The sequence below is a fragment of the Callospermophilus lateralis genome, chromosome 3 (assembly GCF_048772815.1).
Source record: "Callospermophilus lateralis isolate mCalLat2 chromosome 3, mCalLat2.hap1, whole genome shotgun sequence".
NCBI lineage: Eukaryota > Metazoa > Chordata > Mammalia > Rodentia > Sciuridae > Callospermophilus > Callospermophilus lateralis.
Window position 1 is genome coordinate 4,957,246 of NC_135307.1, and position 20,817 is coordinate 4,978,062.

The following is a 20,817-nucleotide window of genomic DNA, read 5'->3' on the forward strand; positions in this document are numbered from 1 at the left end:
ACTGCCAAGTGACACTGGGTTTTAGGCGGTGTCATAGGGAACTGCAACTCAGGAAAAACAAACAAACAAACAAACATGCATTTACTTAAATCTTCTTTGGGAAAATAGACTGGTAATATGGTTTGCCTCCAAAGAGTAGAACTGAATGTTTGGTGTATTTGTTGGGGTTTGGGGGACAGACAGAATTGGAAAGAAAATTTTTTTTACTGTTTTTTTTTTTTTTTTTTTATAAGCAACATGGCAGTTCAGAGCTGTCGGGACTTCTTGTTTTTACACTTATGTATCTTATCAATTTTAGTAAGATTGGAAGGCAGATGTTGTATTGACAAGGACATGTTCTAGGTTCCTGGGGACCCGAGTTTTGTTGAGAGCGTGACACCAAAACATACTGGGTTTTAGCTTCTTCATGTGTTTGGGACAAGTGAAGGTTTTATAGAGGGCAAAACAATATACTAGGACAGTGTGGGCCTGTGTCTGGACTCACTGATGAGCTGGTGTGAGTACATAACCCCTCAGAATCTCAGCAAGACCAATTCAGTAGTAAGGGATGTGATGAGAGAAGACAAGTGCGTGCACAGGGCCAGCCCAGGATGTTGCAGGGGCCCAGTGAAGGGGACTGCCATTCTTTCTCTGCTTTTGGCTTTGAAGAGCCTATCATGGTTACGCTGGAGATATGTGACCAACTGATGTTTACCTCTTTCATCTCAAAGTTTAATGTCATTCAGAGGTTTTTAGAATGTGTAAAACTGGGGAAATGTCACAAAGCTGAGAGTTCAGTTGACAGCAGTTAGACAGCAGAGTAGAGGATTTTTACAGGCATTCCACACGCTGCCAGGTGGTAGGAGAATCTGTGGTGGCCTCTTACCCCCTGGTGAGTTACCAAGTGCCCTCTGAAGCAGTGTGATTGTCTGAAAGGTGAGCAGGACCTGGTGGCTCAGGGTGGGAAGAGGAGGCACTGGGCAAGATCTCCTAGAAAGGCAGTGCACGCTGTGCAGGGCACTTAGAGATACAGTGCCCTGGGATACGCATCTAATTTTGTGCACACACTAACACACAGTATATGATATATGCTAGATCTTAGGTGACTATATATGTTTGAGATGTTTCTATTATGCTGTTTTGTAATTTGCTTGTTTATCTTGGATAACTGTGGGAGCCACTCTGAATGATCACGCCTTCCAGTCCTGAAGCCCAAGGCTCTGACCAGTCACTACATTTTGTGGTAACTTGGGCATTGTCCCAGCTTGGATAGCAAGGCATGGCTTCAGGTGTAGGTATCACCCACAGGGGTTGAGCTATATTCACCTACTCCTTTGTAATCCTACCCCTTGCCTCATTTGAATGGCTTCTCCCCAATAAAAGGGTTCAGCATGTGCTCCTCTCTTTCTCTTTCTACAGACCCCTAAGGTCAGAGGAGCCAACACAGGACCCAAAGTAAAAGGTATTTCTCTGTCTCTGTGTGGTTATTTTGTGCCAGCCCAGTTCACCTGAAGTGACCTTAAGTGTTTAGTCATGGAACATGACAGATAACTTTCCATATGAGCCTGTATAGTTTTAACACATTCTCCAATTAAAAAAAAAAAAGCATTTTAGTGGACAAATACAGTTATAAACAGGCTAATTTTAAACCTACAGGTCAATGAATTTTCATATATGTATGCACCCATAATGCATTTTCCCAACAGATGAAAATTTAATAATAATGATGATAATAATAGCTAATGCATCAGGCACTACTTTCAGTGCTTTTCACAAAGCAGTTCCTTTAAAAGGAACATTCTCTCCACCTCAAAAGATAACAGAGCTGGACATTAAAGTGGTGGAAACATTGTATTCAATAATTACTGGCAGTAAGGGAAAGAGACGGTTTCATTCTAATTTGTGCAGAGGTGACAAAGGATAATGTGTGTGTGTAGGGAAGGAATGGGTTCCAGTGAAACATTACAAAGGGGCACCGTAGTCACAGTGATTCAGCCATCTATGTTTGTCTGCTTGCAATTATGGAAGTTAGAGACTTCTTTTTTTGGGGGGTGGGGAGTGCTGGGGATTGAACTCAGGGTACTCAACCACTGAGCTATATCCCCAGCCCTTTTTTACATTTTATTTAGAGACAGGGTTTCACTGAGTTGCTTAGCACCTTGCTGTTTGCTGAGGCTGGCTTTGAACTTGTGATCCTCCTGCCTCAGTCTCCCAAGCCTCTGGGATTACAGGTATGTGCCACCATGCCTGGCCAAGTGATATAAGGAATGGCTTTCAGGTCCTTGAGAAAGACACTCTTGAGTTGTAGAGACACATATGCATCTCAAAGAGACGGAAGTATTCTTATTTGTAAGGCATTTTTGGTAAATGCTCTGAGGTGAAGGGCCTATCATTTTTTTGATTTGGTTCATTTTCTGTTGCTACGACTGCATATCACAAACTGGGTAATTTATGAAGACTAGAAGATTCTTTAGCTCACAGGTCTGGAAGCTGGATGTCCCAGGGCATGGTGCCAACATTGTGAGCCTGTGGTAAAGGCCTCCTGCTGGGTCATGCCTTGGTGGATAGGGAGACCTAGTAAGCATGTCCTGCAAGAGAGCTCCTGCTCACACAGCAGACACGCCTGGGGCAGCCCCGTTAATCCACGGGTGAATTTATCCGATCATGAGGAAGGACTCTGTCCCTGCTTCTCAACACTACTGCATTGGGGACCAGGTTCTCAACACGTGAAATTTGGGGGACACATTCAAACCATAGCATCTGGTCTTGGCTAAAACAGTTCTGCTATCATTAGTCTTTGTCAGGCAGGCATTTTCCTGGGGGACAGGGATCATCTTGGGGGACGTGGACTAAGCTTGGTCATTTCTTAGTGCAGGGATGTGGAAGGAGTCAATGTGTCAGAGCTCTGCAGTTCTCAGGATACACTTTTATTTATTTATTGATGGGCTCCTGTGGTTTCTATTGCTTTTTGGAAAATGGTGCTGTAGTTAGCCCTCTGGGCTCACTGCTGAAATCCCTAGAAGCAGGATTGCAGGCTCACAAGTATGTTATCCTTCCTTCCTTCCTTCCTTCCTTCCTTTCTTTCTTTCTTTCTTTCTTTCTTTTTCTTTCTCTCTCTTTCTTTCTTCCTTCCTTCCTTTCTTCTCTCTCTCTCTGTTTCTTTCTCTCCCTCCCTCCCTTCCTCCCTTCCTTCCTTCCTTCCTCTCTTCCTTTTTTTTTTTTTTTTTTAAATACAGGGAATTGAACCCAGGATGCTTAACCACCAAGCCACATCCCTAGCCATTTTTTATATTATTTAGAGATAGGTTCTCGCTGAGTTTCTTAGGGCTTCACTAAATTGCTGAGGCTGGCTTTGAATTCACAATCCTCCTGCCTCAGTCTCCTGAGCTGCTGGGATGACAGGTGTGTACCACCACGCCTAGCTTGTATGATGTCTTAAGTAGGTTCAACACCCGATATTTTAAACATTACCTAGTTGCCCTTCCTAAGGGTGGCATGAATCATCTCCTCCCATGCTCCACACTGCCACTGGAATTTCTTTCTCTCTGAGGCCTCTGTTTTCTCATGTGAAATGGGGATAGGACAGTTACACTCATCACAGCAGGTGTCGCCTGGAGCCTCCTCCGCCTGCTGTGAACAAATCTCTCCAATTCTTCAGCACCCACATGGAAGGAATTGCCACTTCCATTTCAGGGAGAGGAGGACAGAGCTGGCCTTCTAGAGCCCACCTTGGAGGTCAGGCTGGAGTGCTGCAGGGATGCCATGTCCCCAGCACTGGGGACTTCTGCTTTTACAGCTTTAGTGAGCAGCATGGTAATGATCTGTTTGAGGTCTCTTCACAGTTCAGAGGGATGCTCTCCTGGGACTGACTGGAGGAAAGGGGGCTTTCCCTTCCATTAGGGAGCAAAGTGCTAGCTACCTCCTGGATTCTGGGCTATCGCCCAGTGTCACTCTGAAAGGGCAGGTGCAAGTGGAATGGGCCCCTAACCAGGCTTAAGGAAAACCTCTCCTGGGGAAGGGCATGGGGGTGGGGAGAAATTCCAGTCCCCGCCCCTGCCCCACACGGCCAGAGAGAAGCTCATCATTGGTTTCATTTTAAATTCGTGACTATGGCCTCCTTTGTACATTCATAATTGCTGAGAAACCCCACATTGGTATGCTTGCCTGAAGGATCTTCTCCCTGCCCCTTTATAAATTCTCCCTCCTCTTACAATGGATCTCCTGCCCAGGCTGACCCCTCCTCCCCTCTCCCTCCGCACTTGCCAACGCCATGTGTTTTGTTTGCTAAACGCCACGGTGTCTAAGATGCCCAGACAGTTCGTGTGCACGTTGTCACCCTCCAGTGTGCATCCCAACTCCGCCATGGCATGGAGATTTCTTTCCCAGGTCAGTAGTGAGCTTGATGTGTAACCCAGCAGTCCTGACTCTGCCTGGTTGCACTTGGCCTCTGGGCCCCCCTGGCTGCCTCCTCACTCCCTGGGCTTTGAAACACGTGTTCTAGCTTCAGTGACACAAGTCCCCTGATTTTCTTCCCTACCTCTTGACCATATACCCCCCCCCCTGCACCCAAATTCCCCTTGGGGACATTTTGTCCTATTTCCTTCCCCACCTTTTCTCACATAGGTGTATTTATACTGCCTTCTTTAATACCCAAGACCCCTACACTCACTGACTGTAGTCCAGAACCCAGGGACCTCCTCCCATCAGGGAATCAACACTGTTAACAGCTGGAGTTGGCCTCGCCCACTTTTTCTTTATTTTTAAGTTGTAGATGGACATAATAACTTTATCTATTTTTATGTGGTGCTGACGATCGAACCCAACGCTTCGTATGTGCGAGGTGAGCACTCTACCACTGAGCCCCAGCCCCAGCCCAACCTCACCCACTTTTGCTGGTCTCTTCCTTTCTGGTCCAGTTCTCTCCAAGAATGGCATTGCAGTGAGTTGTCATGTCACAGCCACCTCCTTTGGTCTGGAACAGTTCCTCAACCTCTTCCTATCTATCTCCAGTATTCTTCAGCAGTCTATCTTGATCTGTTTGTGCTGCTGTAACAAAATGCCACAGACTGGGTAATTTATAAAGAACAGATTTGATTTTTCAAAGTCTGGGGGCTGAGAAGTCCAGAATCAGGGTGCTAGAGGTTTTGTTGTCTGGAGGCCCAGTCTCTGTTTCCAAGATGGCCCCTTGAATGCTGCGTCTTCTGGAGGGGAGGAATTCTTGCAAGGAAAAATGTTTGGACTCCCTTTGTTGATTCATTTTTTAAAAATATTTATTTATTTATTTATTTTTAGTTTTCGGTGGGCACAACATCTTTGTATGTGGTGCTGAGGATAGAACCTGGGCCGCACGCATGCCAGGCGAGCGTGCTACCGCTTGAGCCACATCCCCAGCCCATGACTCATTTTTTTTAAGTTGTAGATGGACATATACCTTTAGTTTATGTATTTATGTTTTTATGTGGTACTGAAGATGGAACCCAGGGCCTCACGTGTGCTTGGCAAGTGCTCTACCACTGAGCCCCAGCCCTAGCCCCTGTTGATCCATTATTTTATTCACCTGCTCGTGAGGGTGAATCCCTCTGGACTCAGTATACCAGCTTTTGAGGGTGAATCCCCCAGGACTCAGTACCTCTCAGGGCCATACCTCCCAATACTGTTGCACTGTGGACTCAGTCAACATGAGTTTTGGAGGGGATACAAGCACTCCAGTGAGACCACAGCCTTACAGAATACAAGTCATCTTCTGTGGGATGACAGTCAACCTGGGTCCTGGCCATGTGTCCTCAGGACCAGATTCAGGCAACCTTCTTGGCAAGACAATGACAGAGCTGAGGTGTTCCTCTTGGTTTTCACACCTGGAGCTTCAGAGGGTCCTGCTTTAACTGAACCACCTGGTCAACGTGTTCTGCCAGTGTCCACCATGAGGTCACCATTTCCTACTTTATATTTGGTTGGCATTTTTTGGAGAGATGTTCCACCATTACACCAATATTGGGTTTCTCATCAAATGTCCACTTGCCAGTCATTTTAATCAGCTTTTTTTTTTTTTTTTTTGCTGCTGTAACTAAAAGACCTGACCAGAACAATTGTTGAGGAGGATGTGTCCATCTACAACTCAAAAAATAAGAAAAGTGGGTGAGGCTGACTCCAGCCGTTATTTGGGGGCTCCTGGTTTCAGAGGTCTCAGTTCATGGTCAGCTGGCTCCATTCCTTGGGACTCAAGGTGAGGCAGGACATCATGGCAGGGGAGTGTGGTGGAGGGAAGCAGCTCACATGGTGATCAGGAAGCAGAGACTCTACTTGCCAGATACAAATATACACCCCAAAGCCCCGCCCCAGTCCCACTTCCTCCAGCCACACCCTCCCTGCCTGGAGCTTCCACTCAGTAACCCCATCACTTCTCCTCTAAATCTTCTTGCAGTCTCACACATGAGCTTTTGGGGGACACCTCACATCCAAACCATAGCACCAGTCTTGGCATCCACTGAGAACCCCTACCTCCGTCAACCGCCTCCCTTACAGGTGCCGTGCCAGATCCTATCTGTCTCGGCTATCCTTCCATATTTACTAACTGGCCTTCTGCTGTAAAGAAGGGCTTTCCCTTCTCCTCTGTACAGTTTTTTTTCCCATTTATTTATTACTATGGATGCATGCATACTATTTTATTCAGTGGATTGTCACCTGATAATTATTTATGTTGTCCTAGATTTGAACAGTGAAATGCCCTTCCAGCTGGCTCTTGTGTTCTTTTAACGTGTCTGCATCATTCTTTGAGCACTTCCTTACTTTCGGGTACACAAAGATGTTCCAGACTGTTGATAGACTTGGCCATTTCTCCAAGGAACTGTTTCCTTTTGGTGGAGTAGAGAATTATACAGATTTTAGAGAACAAGGTGCTGGCACTTGGCATGCTCACTGTTGCACATCATTATTTCTAGATCCTCTTGGCAGACGGGTAGGAAACATGCCCACAATTATTTTGGAATGTGTGTCTGTACGTATGTCTGAACATGCATGTATACATCCTGAAATCATATAATTTTTTTTTTTTTTGTATTAGAGATTTAACCCAGGGGTGCCTACCACTGAGCTACATCTCAGGCCCTTTTTATTTTTTGTTTTGAGATAAGGTCTTGCTAAGCTGCTGAGGTGACCTGGAACTTGCCATCCTCCTGCCTCAGCCACCAGAGTAAGTGGGATTAGAGGTGTAGGTGCCATTGTGGTCGGCTCACAAGGTTTCTTGTAGGTAGCATACAGTTGTTGATGGACCTTTATTTTTTTATATGCAGTGCTGAGAATCAAACCCAGTGCCTCACATGTGTTAGGCAAGTACTCTGCCACTGGGCCATGACTCCAGCCCTCACACTGACACTTTGGATTCAGCCTCCCTTAGGACCTTTTCTAGCTTCCTTCTTTTTTTTCAATTGTTATTTTATTTGTTTGTTTATTTGGTACTGGTGATTGAATCCAGAGATTTACTGCTGAGACACATCCCCAGACCTTTTTATTTTGAGAAAGGTTCTTCTAAGTTGCTTAGGGCCTCACTAAATTGCTGAGACTGGCCTTGAATTTGTAATCCTCCTGCCTCAGCCTCCTGAGTTGCTGGGATTACAGGAGTGTGCTACTACGTCTGGCTAGCTTTCTTCTTTCCATGTTTGAAAATCCTCTCAAATAGTGAAAAATCTGACATTCATATTCCTGAATATTATTTATTTATTTGCTTAAGTAGATATTTATTACAAGAATTGGCTCACGTGGTTATGAAGGCCGAAAAGTTCCATGATTCTGCCATCTGCAAGTTGGGGACCCAAGAAAGCCGAAGGTGCAATTTAGTCTGAGTCCAAAGGCCGGGGGGCCAAGAGAGCCTACAGTGTACCTTCTAGCCCAAGGGATGGGACTTGGGCCACCTGCACAAGGCTTGAAGTCTGAAGGCCAAGGAACCAGGAATTCTGATGTCTGAGGGCAGAGGATGGATGTCCCAGCACAGAAACAGTAAACTTACCGTCACATTTTTGTTCTCTCCAAGCCCTTCACAGATTGGATGATAACTATCCACAATGCCAAGGGCAGATCTTTACTTATTCAAATGTTAATCTTTTTTGGAAACATCTTCACATTCACACCCAGAAACAGATTCTATTGGCTATCTGGGAATCCCTTAGGATAGTCAAATTGTCACATAGAATTAGCAACCACAGCTGGGTGTGGTGGCATATACCAGTAATCCTCAGATACCTGAGGCAGGTGGATCATAAGTTCAAAGCCAGCCCGGGCAATTCGCACTGCTGACCTTGTCTCAAAATAACAAATAAAAGGGCTGGGGTATGGTTCAGTGGTACAGTACCCCCTGGGTTCAATCCTCACTATTAAGGGAGGAAAAATTAGCCATCACATTCATTTCCTTGGTTGCTCATATAACCTCAATCCTTCTGTTACCACTGCTTGTCACATTCACATTCCCACCTCCCACTGTCTTCTTGATGAACCAAGCTCTTCAGCAACATTTCTTTTGATTAGCTACTACCATATGGCATGCATTTTCTATTCTTTTATGTTTAGATGAGGTTTCTTGTAGGTAGCATACAGTTGGGTCATGCTTTGTTATCCAATATGACTATACCTAATAACAGGAGTGTGTGAGAGCTAAGCATGATCTTAATACTTGGATCCTGTGAATATGCTGTTACTTGGCAAATGGAAGTGAAGGTGTAGATGGGATTAAAGTCGCTGAGCAACTGACTTTAAAATATGGAGATTGGGCTGGGGTTGTGGCTCAGAGGTAGAGCGCTTGCCTAGCATGCGCACAGGGTTCAATCCTCAATACCACATAAAAATAAAAAAAAGATGTTGTGTCCACCTATAACTAAAAAACGAATATTTTTAAAAATAGGGAGATGATTATGTACCATCCCAATGGGCCCAATGTCATCACAATGGACGAGGGAGGCAGGTCAGGAGAATCAGGGAGAGATGTAACTGATGTTTTCTTCTTATTTCTTGTGCTTGGGCTTCATTGGCCTTCTTGGATCTGAGTTTATAGCTTTCATTAGGTTTCAAAATTTTCTGTATTTCTCAGTGTATTTTCTGTCTTCCCACTCCGGTATACCGGGCCACCAAAAATTGCCCTACAGCTTACTGATGTGATGCTCTTTACATTTTTTTGGCCTGTTTTTCATTGTAGGGAATCTCTTGCTATACCTTCAGTTTCAATATGTTCCCTATCCCTTTGTTCCCATAATGTTTTTTCTTCATACGTTTGAGCATATTTTATAAGTATATATTTTGGATACTGACTTTAAAATAGATTTATATACTTTTAATACACACACACACACACACACACACACACACACACACACACACACATATCCCCCTGGTTATGGGACTTGTATTCTGGCTTTTGCGTGTCTAATACTTTTTTTTTCAATTTTCATGAGTTCCATGTCGTGGCCTTCATTTAATGGTGTTTGTTTGGCTTTGTTCTGGAAGGCAGTTAAGTTCCTGCAGGTCAGTTTGGCCCCTTTGCATCTTTGGTGTGGGTCCACAAGTGTCCTTCCTGGGAACAGTTTAGCTGCTGCTGAAACTGGACCTTGTGGGTTGCTACTGCTGCCCCCATACCCACCAAACCCCCTCTGCTCTAGCTGGTGGCAACACCCGGGAACTCTGGAAGTCATGTGGTGAGCAGCTCTCTGGTGATTGCTTTGTCTCTAAATTGCTTTTGATCTGTTCCCAGGGTCCTCTACCCTACGCATTCCTGTATGAATTTCTGGAATCCTGTGTATCTTCTGCAGTGAGGCATTTGACCTCACGCACTCTGCCACCTCAGCCTTCCTGGGCTCCCTGTCTCATCAGCTCACTAAACCCATCTGCCTCTGCTCGGGTTCTCCCTTCCTTGTGCCGGGGTCTCCAAATTGATTCTGGACACAAAGCCCTCTAGGACTTGCCTCGTTTGTTTTCCTTCTCTGCCACTTGTGAATGTGGTGTCAGGGATGGAACCCAGGGCCTCACACAGGCTAGGCAAGTGCTCTACCACTGAGCCACGTCTCCAGTCTCTGCCATATTTTGACATAGCCACAGAGCACTTGCCAGGATGCTGGTGCCATGCTCTGTGGACCTTGGCAAATGGAAATGAAGGTGTAGATGGAATTAAAGTCGCCGAGCAACCTTTTGGTCACCAGAATTGTGAGCCAAACATCTTTTCTTTCTAAAGTACTCAGACTCAGCTGTTTTGTAACAGTAATACGAAATGGACTGAGAAAAAAGTTTTGATAGATTTACCTGTGAAACCTTCTGGGATATGTAATTGTCATATGACTATTTCTTTTTCTTTTCTTTCTTTCTTTTTTTAAAGACAAATGTGTTTTTTTTTATACCTTTATTTTGCTTATTTATTTTTATGTGGTGCTAAGGATCGAACACAATGCCTCACATGTGGGAGGCAAACACTCTATCACTGAGCCACAACCCCAGCCCCTCTTTTTTTAAAAAAAAAAATTTATTTTTTAGTTGTAGTTGGACACAATATCTTTAGTTAGTTTATTTATTTTTATGTGGTGCTGAGGATTGAACCCAGGGCCTCACCCATGGTAGGCACTCTACTGCTGAGCCACAACCCCAGCCCATGACTATTTCTTTTTAATTTTGTTATGTTTGTGTACATATATACATATTCATGTACATAAATATATGTAATCTTTATTTTTTCTTAATCCTTATCATGTAACATAGATATACTGACTTTATATCACAGCATTTATATTGTTAACTTTGCATTATAGCATTTCAGTTATGGGATGTCAAGAAGAATAAAAACCATCCAAGGACTTTGCATCCTCTTCAGGGGAAAGGGCTAGTGCATTGCAGGATGATTGTAACACGTAAATCAGTTGATATTAAGAAAAGTAGATCACACTCCATGTGGGTGGGTCATATCCAATCAGATAAATGTCTAAATAGATTAAGCCTGACCTCCCCTTGGCAAGAGGGAATTCTGCAGCAAACACCTTCAGACTTGAACTGCAGTGCTGGCTCTTCCTTGGGTCCCTGGCCTTCTGGTCCATCCTGTAGGTTTTGACTTGCCAGCTTCCCTAATGCATGAGCCAATTCCTTAAAAGAAATCTCCCTCAGGGCGTGGTGATGCACACCTGTAATCTCAGCAACTCAGGAGACTGAGGCAGGAGGATTGGAGGATTGGAAATTCAAAGCCAGCTTTAGGACCTTAGTGAGGTCTTGAGTGACTTAATGAGACCCTGAAAAGGGCCGGGGATGTGGCTGAGTGGTAAAGCACCCCTGGGCTCAACCCCTGGTACAAAACAAAACCAACCAAACAAAAAATTCCTTCCTCCTCCTCCCCTTTTCATCTTAGAGTCATTTTTTTTTTTTTTTGTGGCTTAAAAATGTTCAGGTGAAAGAACCTTACCTTTTTTTTTTCCCTCTTAACTTTCAGTTTTACTGCAGTCAGAGTGCTGCTGTATTGTTCTGGAATTTTGGATTTTTGTGGCCTGGTATATAACCAGTTTTCATAAATGCTGCAGGTGGATTTGGCGAGCAGTGTTATCTGTTTTGAGTTTCATCTGTAGCTGTAGGATGTGCCTGGCCACTTAGGTTCTGCTCCAAGTCTCGTTCTATGTCTGGACGTGGGGAGGGGTCAGTTTTCTGTGGTGGTGAGAACTGAAGACAGATGTTCATGGCTCTACCTTCTGTCAACCTAAGTAACAAACAGAGAGATCATCCGAAGATAATGGAGGCCAGAGCCTTTCATAGGTGGCGATGACCGCTGGCTTTGGAACTGGCCATCCTGTGCCCACTCATTTATTAGCTTTTTTTTTGCCCCCCCAGGGCTGAGGACTGAGCCCAGGGCCTTGCATGTGCTAGGCAAGCGTTCTGCCACTGAGCTAAGTCCCCAAGCCCCCACCATTTAGATTCTATTTATTTACTTGCTTTTGTTCATGGATGTTTAGAAATAAGCAGGAAGAAAAAAAAATTACAAAGCTGAGAGAGGCCACATCCCCAGGCTCTGCTGCTCCTCTCCTACCCAGCAAGCTCTTCAGCTGTCACTGTAGGGGTCTCTGGGGTCCTCTCCTTTCAGGTAAACTGGAGGGCTGGCCTCACACTTGAGCTTAGAAGTTCTCCTGCTGGCTGCCCCTGGCTGGCAGTGGGAAGAGCTTCAGGTTGTCCCGTCTACCATCTGCTTGGCCAGGTTCATGGACCTGTGCTCCAGCTCCTTTTCTGGCGAGGAGGGCTCCTTCGTAATGGATTAGCTTTCCCCAGATGGGCTGGCCTGAGTCCCCATCTCCCCAGGTAGCCACTCTGCCCTGGGGACATCCTGCCTGGTTAGAGTGCTTTGTCCACACGGGGCCTTGGGCCATGTGGGATGCTCCTGCTAACACTGTGGTTTATGGTGGGGGTCTTGGGCCGCAAGGCAGAGGTTCAACATCTGGAGGGACTAGCATGGAAACACAATTAATCCCAGTACAACCATGTGCACTGAGGCGCAGGCGAGCATCCCAGGCTGGCAGTATGCCAAGTGTGTGTTCTTGGCATATTGCTGGCAGAAGACAACTGGCAGCCCTGAGCCCCAAGTCCCTTGCCCTGTGCCTCTCGTCCTGTTGACCTGAATGTGTCCTTTCCATGTCACAAGTGTTAACAGTGAGTAACAGCTTTACTAACCTTGGTGAGCCCTGCTGGGAGTTCTTGAGCCTGAGGGAGGGACTTCTTGAAGTTTGCAACAGCAACACCGGAGTCTGTCACGCCTGGGCGCAGAGCGGGCTCCTGGTGCAGGTGGCATCTCTGCCAGGCATGTGGGTCTCACACCAACCTGCTCTTGAGAAGCTTCGGGAGCTTAACAGATATTTCATTCTACATGGAGGGTTTCTTAACATGTCTTTTTGAAACCCAAGATAAACCATTCTGAAAGAAGAAAACTCTAGATTTCATAGCAAAGAAATTCACCATGGAATCATATGAACTTCAGGGAAAAAAAAAGTGGTCTGGATTCATTCAGTAGTTTACACAAGAGTCCTTACTTTCAGCTTAAGACCAGTCACTTGATGTAATCACAGGGCAGTGGGATTGGGTGGGCTCTGTGGGGCTCAAGGTTTTGGTTTGCAGACCCTGCTCTGGCTCTAACCTTCAGGCAGTGTGCCCACTCTGAGGGGCTCACCTGGTTGGGGACCCACTTTCAACAGACTTCTCAGCACTAATGGAAGCCTTTGATGAAGGGCACCAAAGTCTGTTGTTTGCCTCAAGCTGGAGTGGAAGCTGTGACTCATAACACCCCACAGGGTGAACTCGGGGCTCCTGGAGAGAATCCTGCAGGAAAGGATTGAGCAGGAGGCTCAGCACAGACACCAACAGGGGTGCAGACACTGGCTGCATGGTGCCTTCCAACCTGCAAATCCTCGGAGGCAGACTCCTCTAAGGTGTGTTCTGAAGACAGATGACTGATGTGTCACCATGGAGAGCTGAGGAGGCTACTCAGTGGCTGCAGAAGGCGCACTGAGAGGCCACTTGGTTTCCTGCAGCTCCTTGCTTTTCCTCCGTTGCCATTTTCCAATCACGTGGTGCTGAATGTCCACCACAGTATCTGGCTGTTACTGGCTGCTTTTACTACAGGGAAAAAACTCTTGGGTGGACTAGCAACCAACTTGTTACACATCTTCCTTTAAATTGGGCCTGGGGCTGGGGCTCAGTGTACAGCAGTTGCCTAAAATGTGAGGCACTGGGTCCAATTCTCAGCATTGCATATAAATAAATAAATAAAGGTCATCAATAACTAAAAATATGTATTTTTAAAAAATACACAAACCATAATACTCAGCTCAGCATGACCTATATTTAATGGTATAGTTGCAAAATTGCCATAAAAGTAAACAAAGCAGGCTAACTTGACCCTGAGCTGGATACAATCAGGAAACCTAGGGACAGAGAAAGATGATTCCTTCCTCGTTTTTGACCTGCCTCATCCCATCAAGGTACAGAATGGCTTCTTCTCTTGTGAGGAAAAAAAAAAAAAAAGGCTTAAATTATGGTTCGTGGATTTCATACTTTTTGGTAATAGAACCCATTTTTCCCCCCATCAAATCTTGTGAGAAACCATTTAAGAGCTATATTTCTATTTAACTCTATAGATTGATGTTCATAACAAAGTTATGAGAATAGAGGTTCACGTATTGGTCTCTAAAGTGCTGAAATTTTGTATATTTTTAGAGTGTTATGGTTTGGATGTGAGGCATCCCCCAAAAGCTCATGTGAGATACTGCAAGAAGGTTCAGAGGAGAAGTGATTGGGTTGTGAGTCTTAACCCAATCAGTGAATTAATCCCCTGATAGGGATTAACTGACTAGTAGCTGAGGTGGTGGGGTGTGGCTGGAGGAGGTGGGAATTGGGGGCATGGCTCTGGCTACGTATTTGAATCTGGCAAGTGGAGTCTCTCTCTGCTTTCCGATTACCATGTGAGCTGCTTCCCTCTGCCACACTCTTCCTCCATGATGGAGCTGACTATATATGGGCTAAGACCTCTGAAGCCATGATCCCTTAAATAAACTTTTCCTCCTCTACAATTGTTCTGGTTGAGTCTTTGAGTCATAGCAGTGAAAACGCGCATTAAAACACAGAGTTTTTTAGAAGTTAAAATGCTATAAAATTAAAATTTACATGACAACAGTGGCTTCTTTAGACAGGCGTGCACCACTAGGCTGGACTTCCACGTTCTTCTGGTTCTAGAAGTAGTGCACTGTCCACATGCTCCCGAGTCCATGCTGTCCCTTGACAGTTTCAGGCAGATTTCCCAGTGGGCACAGGGTAGGGTTTGGATGGGCAACAGGGCTATGAACAGAGCTAATGGGGGGCCCTGCCACCTGTTCATGGTCATGCTGCCACCCTAGGGGTTTTCCATAGCGTGACCAGGTGGAGACCAGACATGGAGCCTTTGCCTAGAGTTCTCGTCACACTGCCCACTTGGGTGCATCTACAGTCTGGCATGATGGTGACAGAGATGGGGGCCTCACTTGTGTCACTGCCACCTGTGTGGTCTATGCAGAGGGTGTTTCTACCCACTAACAGGGTGGCCAAGGGCTTGCGCCCCAGGGCCACACTGCCTGGGTCAAAACCTAGTTCTACCCAGTGCTGTGTGACCTTGGGCAAGTGACTTAACCTTTATGTGCTTGTCTCATTTGTGAATGAGGGTATGTGTGGCAAATACTCAGGAGAGTTCTGAAAATTAAGTAAACCAGCCAGGGACATGAGGTGCCTGTGATGGGTCCTGATACAAGCTGAAGAGAAGGCAGCCCTCCCTGTGTTCCCTGCTGACTGGGTGATGCCAATTCCCATGAAGGGGACTGAGCACCAGGGCAGACCTGCATTGGGGCTGCTGCTGCAAAGCACTCGAGCATGCTCCTGTCCAGTAGGCCCTCACAGGGATCCTGCCATGTGTGCTACTCGATAGGACAGCTTCTCCCACATGGAGAAGAGGAGACGCAGAGGGTGAGCCTCTGGTCTCAGTCGCAGCCCCAGATCTACTCGGTCTTCTGACCTGCTCCTGGTGGGCTGGGGTACCGGTGGTTTCCAAAATACCCAACTCACTGTTACTTAGGCCCAAGAACTTGGGACAGCCCAAGGCCTCTCTACCTGGGGCTTGGCCGCAGTGAACACCTGGTCCTGGGAGAAGCCACTGCGTAGGGAAGACCAGACGGTAGGTGAGAAACTCCAGGGCAAGGGTCACCCACCCCAAGCACATGGACTGGGCTCAAGCCAGTAGAAGGGAGTTTCCTGAACACCTAGAGGAAATGCCACCTCACCCCGGCACTGTTCCTGTGGGCTTCAGAAACCATGTCAGTGAGGATGGCGATCTGTCTGCAGAGGACGAGGCCGGTTAACCAGGCTCCAAACTTGTCTTCACCAGTTCTGCTCTAGTTCTCCATCTAATTGCTTAATTTCTTCACAAATTTCTGAAAACCCAGAACTGGAAATAATTCAATTTCTATAGGTTGCATTCTGATTCACATTTGCCTCCTCAATAAACAAGAGATGTCTATGCAGTCACTTCTGCCTTTCCCTTTAAGAGGTGCGTCATGAGTGTGGGGATGTGCTCTGGAAAGCGTGCATGGGAGCTGGCGTTGGGGGACCCTGTGGGGCTGCGCCAGGGACAGCTTCCCAGCCTCAGGCCAGCGTCCCTGCACCTGACAGCAGCCTGACAGCCTCAGAACCAGGCTGCCCAAGGCCAGGGCCAGATTTAGTTTCATGATGAGCAATAAAATTCACATGTTCTTTATTTAGTCCATATAATACACCGTTTTTAGAGATTTTTAAAATTAGGTAAAAGAGCATATTAAATGGCAAGTGTATGAAGTTTATCTTCATAAACAATGTCAAAACAAAAAAGTTTTGAATTACAAAATGTTAAAAAATATGTAGGTACTTAACATTTCACTAAAGCATAAAGTTACAGATATTTTCTAAAGAAAAATAATTGTGCCACTTACCTACTTTTGCTGTTTCTATGAACTTTTTTATTCTGTACATAGGACATTTTGTACAAAATATGAAGTCTACATTTTTATTACTTATTACCATAAAACAAAGATACAATGTATGTACAATATTAAAAGGAAGCCATACTACAGCCACACGGAACAGACACTCGGACCAGGACACTTCTGGTGCACAGGTGCGTTGTGGAGAGTGAAGATGCCACGCGGAGCTTTATGAAGAAAAACAGTCACCAGTTTATTTTCAACGCAGTACTTCTGAAATCAGTTTGGTACAGAATAAACAGTGTCTCTATATAATTTATAATATATAAGTTGAACAATTAGCACAGGGAATCCGAGTACTAACTAGGGAAACTTCCATAGGCCAAAATATTAAGTAATACTCTTGTCAAATAAAATTAGTTTCTTTCAACCCTCCCCCCCCTTATTGGTGAATGTTTGTCTTCAATAAAGAGCCAAAATAAAACCTAGACCAAAAGATGTTCTTACACATTGAGCTTTACACAATCAGCCAGACAATGATATTTTGCTTTTTCCCTAGGGCAGAAGGAGAGTCTTCCCAGAAACCTTTCTCTCAAACATACCAAACATCCAAGATCAGGGATGTGTGAACCTATCAGCTAAAGACAGAAGTTCAAACAATGGTATATCAAAATATGTAGGACGTTGCTTTATACAATAAAAGCACCCTTTTTCCCTCAAAAGGAGAAGGCATCTAAATTTTTTTTTTTAATTATAGATTTCATAATGGTAAAATGGATAGATACTTGTCAAGTTTTTCAGGAAGTGTTCTCGCCAAGTGGACTGACCTGTCCACTTTCGGCTGGGGCCATCTTTTCCTTTCATGCTGTGCTTGCTCTCAACATGAGGAATCCCCTCCCCCAGATGGTTTTCCCTCAAGACACCAGGACATCAGCGTCGTCAGTGGGCGTAAAGGAACCTGGGCATCAGGCACTGCAGCCACACAGGACCCATGTCTAATTTCCACAGTCTTTCCATGGATACCAGAGACCACGATTAAAATCAGATCCTAAAAGAAGCCACACTTTATCTCTTATCTTATGCATTAAGACAGTTAACGTTAAGTTATATATGCCAGAGACAAAAACAAAACAAAACAACAACAAAAAAACTAGAGCCACTGTTTAGAAGAGCAGCACACATCTCAAGTAGCTTTCAAGCAGGATAAACAAGTCAAAATACTGGCCACCCTGAGAGAAATAAAGAAGAGACAAAGCACTAAGTGAAAGGTTCTCCTTCTCATGCTGTTCCATCTAGACAAAAGCGTACTCCATGCAAGAAGTCTGGGGAACACACAGCAGCATTGAAGACCGATGGAAACTCAGACACTGTTCTTTCCTTAGGGATGGTGATGTGCGCTCTTCCCCAGAGGAGGCTCACCCAGCGCCACCGAGACTGGTGCTTCCTCTGGGCTCTGAGGACCATGTCCCAGCAGTGGGCTGGCCACACTGACCACTGTGTTACTTAACGCCAAAGGCGCTGCCATCTGCACTGGGCCAAGAGCGGGCTTAACTCAAATGGGTCTCATCCTAACTCTCTACAGAATGTGGGACTCCTAGACAATATGATTCTATTAATTTGAGAGCCTTGTTGAAGGGCAACAATGTGTAAATAGGTGAAAAACTGATTCTGCAAATAAAAATACGAACACATAATTTTAAAGTTTCAATTCCAGTCAAGGTAGACATGAGAAAGCTCTTTTGAAATAAACTTCTTGTATGAGCTCACCCCTGGAATCCTGGTGCTGTCCCACAGGCTTGGGAATATGGCTTTCAGTAGACATACGAGGAGGACAGGGTGTACATGCCGCTGACCAAAGAAAAGGAACGCCCAGAGGTGCCCGCGGCGGAGGATTGTCGTGTCACTCTCCCAGTAGGCTGTTAGAATGTGAAAGCAAGAGCCATTTCTGTGAGAATAAGCAAACAAAAACTGCTGGCCTAGCCATCAGGTGGAAACAATTGCAGAGGCTGAAGTCTCAAAAAACAGGTGATACTTCTAAAAGTATTCCTTTAATTTGAAAACATCATCACAGGAGCACCTATTTTAAAGGCTCCCCGATTCTGTGTGGGCAGAACATGAAGATGACGACCAGGGTGCTTTCCTATAGCTTGGACTGTCAGTCTGACCTAGGCCACGCAGGGGTGGGGATGACGCTGTGAGGACACCGTCATCAGCCCGGCTGGCCAGCAGGTCTGAGAAGCCACCATTGTTTGAACTCCTAATCTTGAGCTGAGGCGAGCGAGCGCCTTTGCCTACAGAACAGGTGGAGGAAGGTTTGCCTTGAGTAACTGATTGGTATGGCACAGACAGTGTGGATTTTCTACAGAACCCAGAAGTGCACTGGTGTGGCGGCTGCTGGCCTGGCTAGCGCCCGTCCTGGGAGACCAGCTCATCAGCTCTGCAGTGGGCGTCCAAGGCTTTCTTGGTGTGGGGGTCCTGAGGCAGCTCGGACTTGCGGCGCGCAAGAGGACGGTCCTTCTTCAGATCTTTCTGTGCCTGCAATCAAAAATGCAATGGAGTTGGCTATAAACTAAGCCACCCAAGCAGCAGCTCACTTCCAAGTTAGAATTCAAAGAAGAATCATGGGGCCAATGTGTACCTCCCATTGCCAAGGCTCTTGGCTGCAGGGACAGGGCATAGTTCTTCTTGTGGTCATTCCCAAAAAACATCTCGTCTGATGAAAACAATCTGACAAGCAGCATGGGGAAATGGTGTGGGGCTGGCACTTGGGGCTTGCAGAACTCACCCACCCTAGTGAATACCTGCCTGGTTCATAAAGTGCTACCAAAGCCACTTTATGACTGTGTCCATTACAGATGGACTCCAGATGAGAAATTCCCTTTGGAGGGAAATTAAATAAAATAGAGGTCCACTGGCAACTAAAAGTATATGTACACACACACACATACACACACACACATATGAAATCTACTATAAAATTTAAAAAGATTTTTTAAGAGAATAGGCATTGAATGGGACATGGGGTTAAAAAAAAAAAAAGCACCTCTAGCATTTAGAAAAACCGTATTTATTTATATAAACGTTCCAGATGTTAAGGGTAAAAACCAAAAGACTCTCCTCTGTATTCCATTCTCTTTCTGAAGTTCAGAAAATGTTGGTTTTACTCTTTTAAAAGTTAAATGAATGCCATTTTTGCAGAAGGGTTTAGAACTGTCTGCAAAGGAAGGGAGCCTGACTTGGAGCATTCATGTATCAAAGCATCTACTTCTGTGAGAATTCAGTTCTAAAGGAGGACCACTGCTGTATAACACCTGGGCCTTGAAACAAAACAAGAAACCATCTACACCAGCCCAATGCAATGCATATGCTGGAAGATTGCCAATTAGTTAGCAACTATGTTGGATAGAAATTCCCTAACCAGAATTGCCTCCCTTTCTGTTCAGTGTCTCCATCAAAAAGAAGACAGTATCCAAGTAAGTTACTTCTGTGGTGCATCTACTAGAAAAAAGTTGTTTAAAGTTAATCTCATAACAAAAAGAATGACAACTTCTCAGAGTTCCCAGATAAACTGACTTCAGCCTGGTGTGTAGAATATGCCTCTCTTTGCTTTTGGAGATTTGAGGGCCTGCAGGGTTATAAGGGAAAAGGCCACCATTCTGCAGAGCCAAGTAGCTTCTAACAGAGTTCTCTGCAAATTTATCTATGAAACAGCAATGACGTCAAGGTATAGAAGGAATCTTGTGTGATATCATTTTAGAATTACTTCTAAAAATGTTACTTGAACATTAAATTCATCATGGGAAGGCAAGACTTTTGTCTTTTTCCCCTGGGGCTAGTGTGAGATGGTGTTAGGAGAGCCACATCAGGAGATGGTGAAGGTCATGTCCCCCTAGAACTGTGTCACCACTCAGTGTACCTGTAAGAACACTCTAGCTTTGTAAAGCAGGTTTGCCTCAACCCATCAGAAACTCAAAGGTGAAATTCTACCCTGAATTTTATGCCCATTATATGTTGATCTGTACACAAAATAAAGCAAAGCAAAAACCAAGAGTTTTATGCACATAAAGTATGTAATTATTATTGAAAAAGGCACTTCTAAGAGAAGACACATTTTAACAGAGGAAGGCAATCATAAGGTAAAGAGGAGACACATTTTAACAGAGAAAGGCCATCGTCAAAACACTTGCAGCTAGAACCAGTGAGGCAAACTGAGAACCCAACTTGACCCCAGAGCTTCCGGAAGGACAAAGAGCTGACGAACACACCTGGGCCTTTCTGCGCATGTATTTCAGATCCACAAAGGAAGCAGAGGATGACTTTAGAAACCACAAGGGGGAAATGAGAGACACAGGAGGTGAGCAGAAAT

At 45.2% G+C, this 20,817-nt stretch overlaps 1 protein-coding gene across 11 annotated transcripts in view; it reads right to left on the reverse strand.

Moving 5' to 3' along the window:
• Window positions 1–16,229: 16,229 nt before the first annotated feature.
• Ppp2r5c (protein phosphatase 2 regulatory subunit B'gamma) overlaps window positions 16,230–20,817 on the reverse strand; it is a 140,604-nt gene continuing 136,016 nt past the window's right edge. For 7 of the 11 annotated variants that reach the window (XM_076849634.2, XM_076849635.2, XM_076849637.2 and 4 more), the window contains one exon: window positions 16,230–18,986. In XM_076849634.2, the coding sequence (XP_076705749.1) occupies window positions 18,855–18,986 (132 nt within the window). In that variant the 3' untranslated portion in view covers window positions 16,230–18,854. The remainder of the gene's footprint in view (window positions 18,987–20,817) is intronic. The other 4 variants (XM_076849636.1, XM_076849639.1, XM_076849643.1 and 1 more) reach the window with 1 other exon arrangement.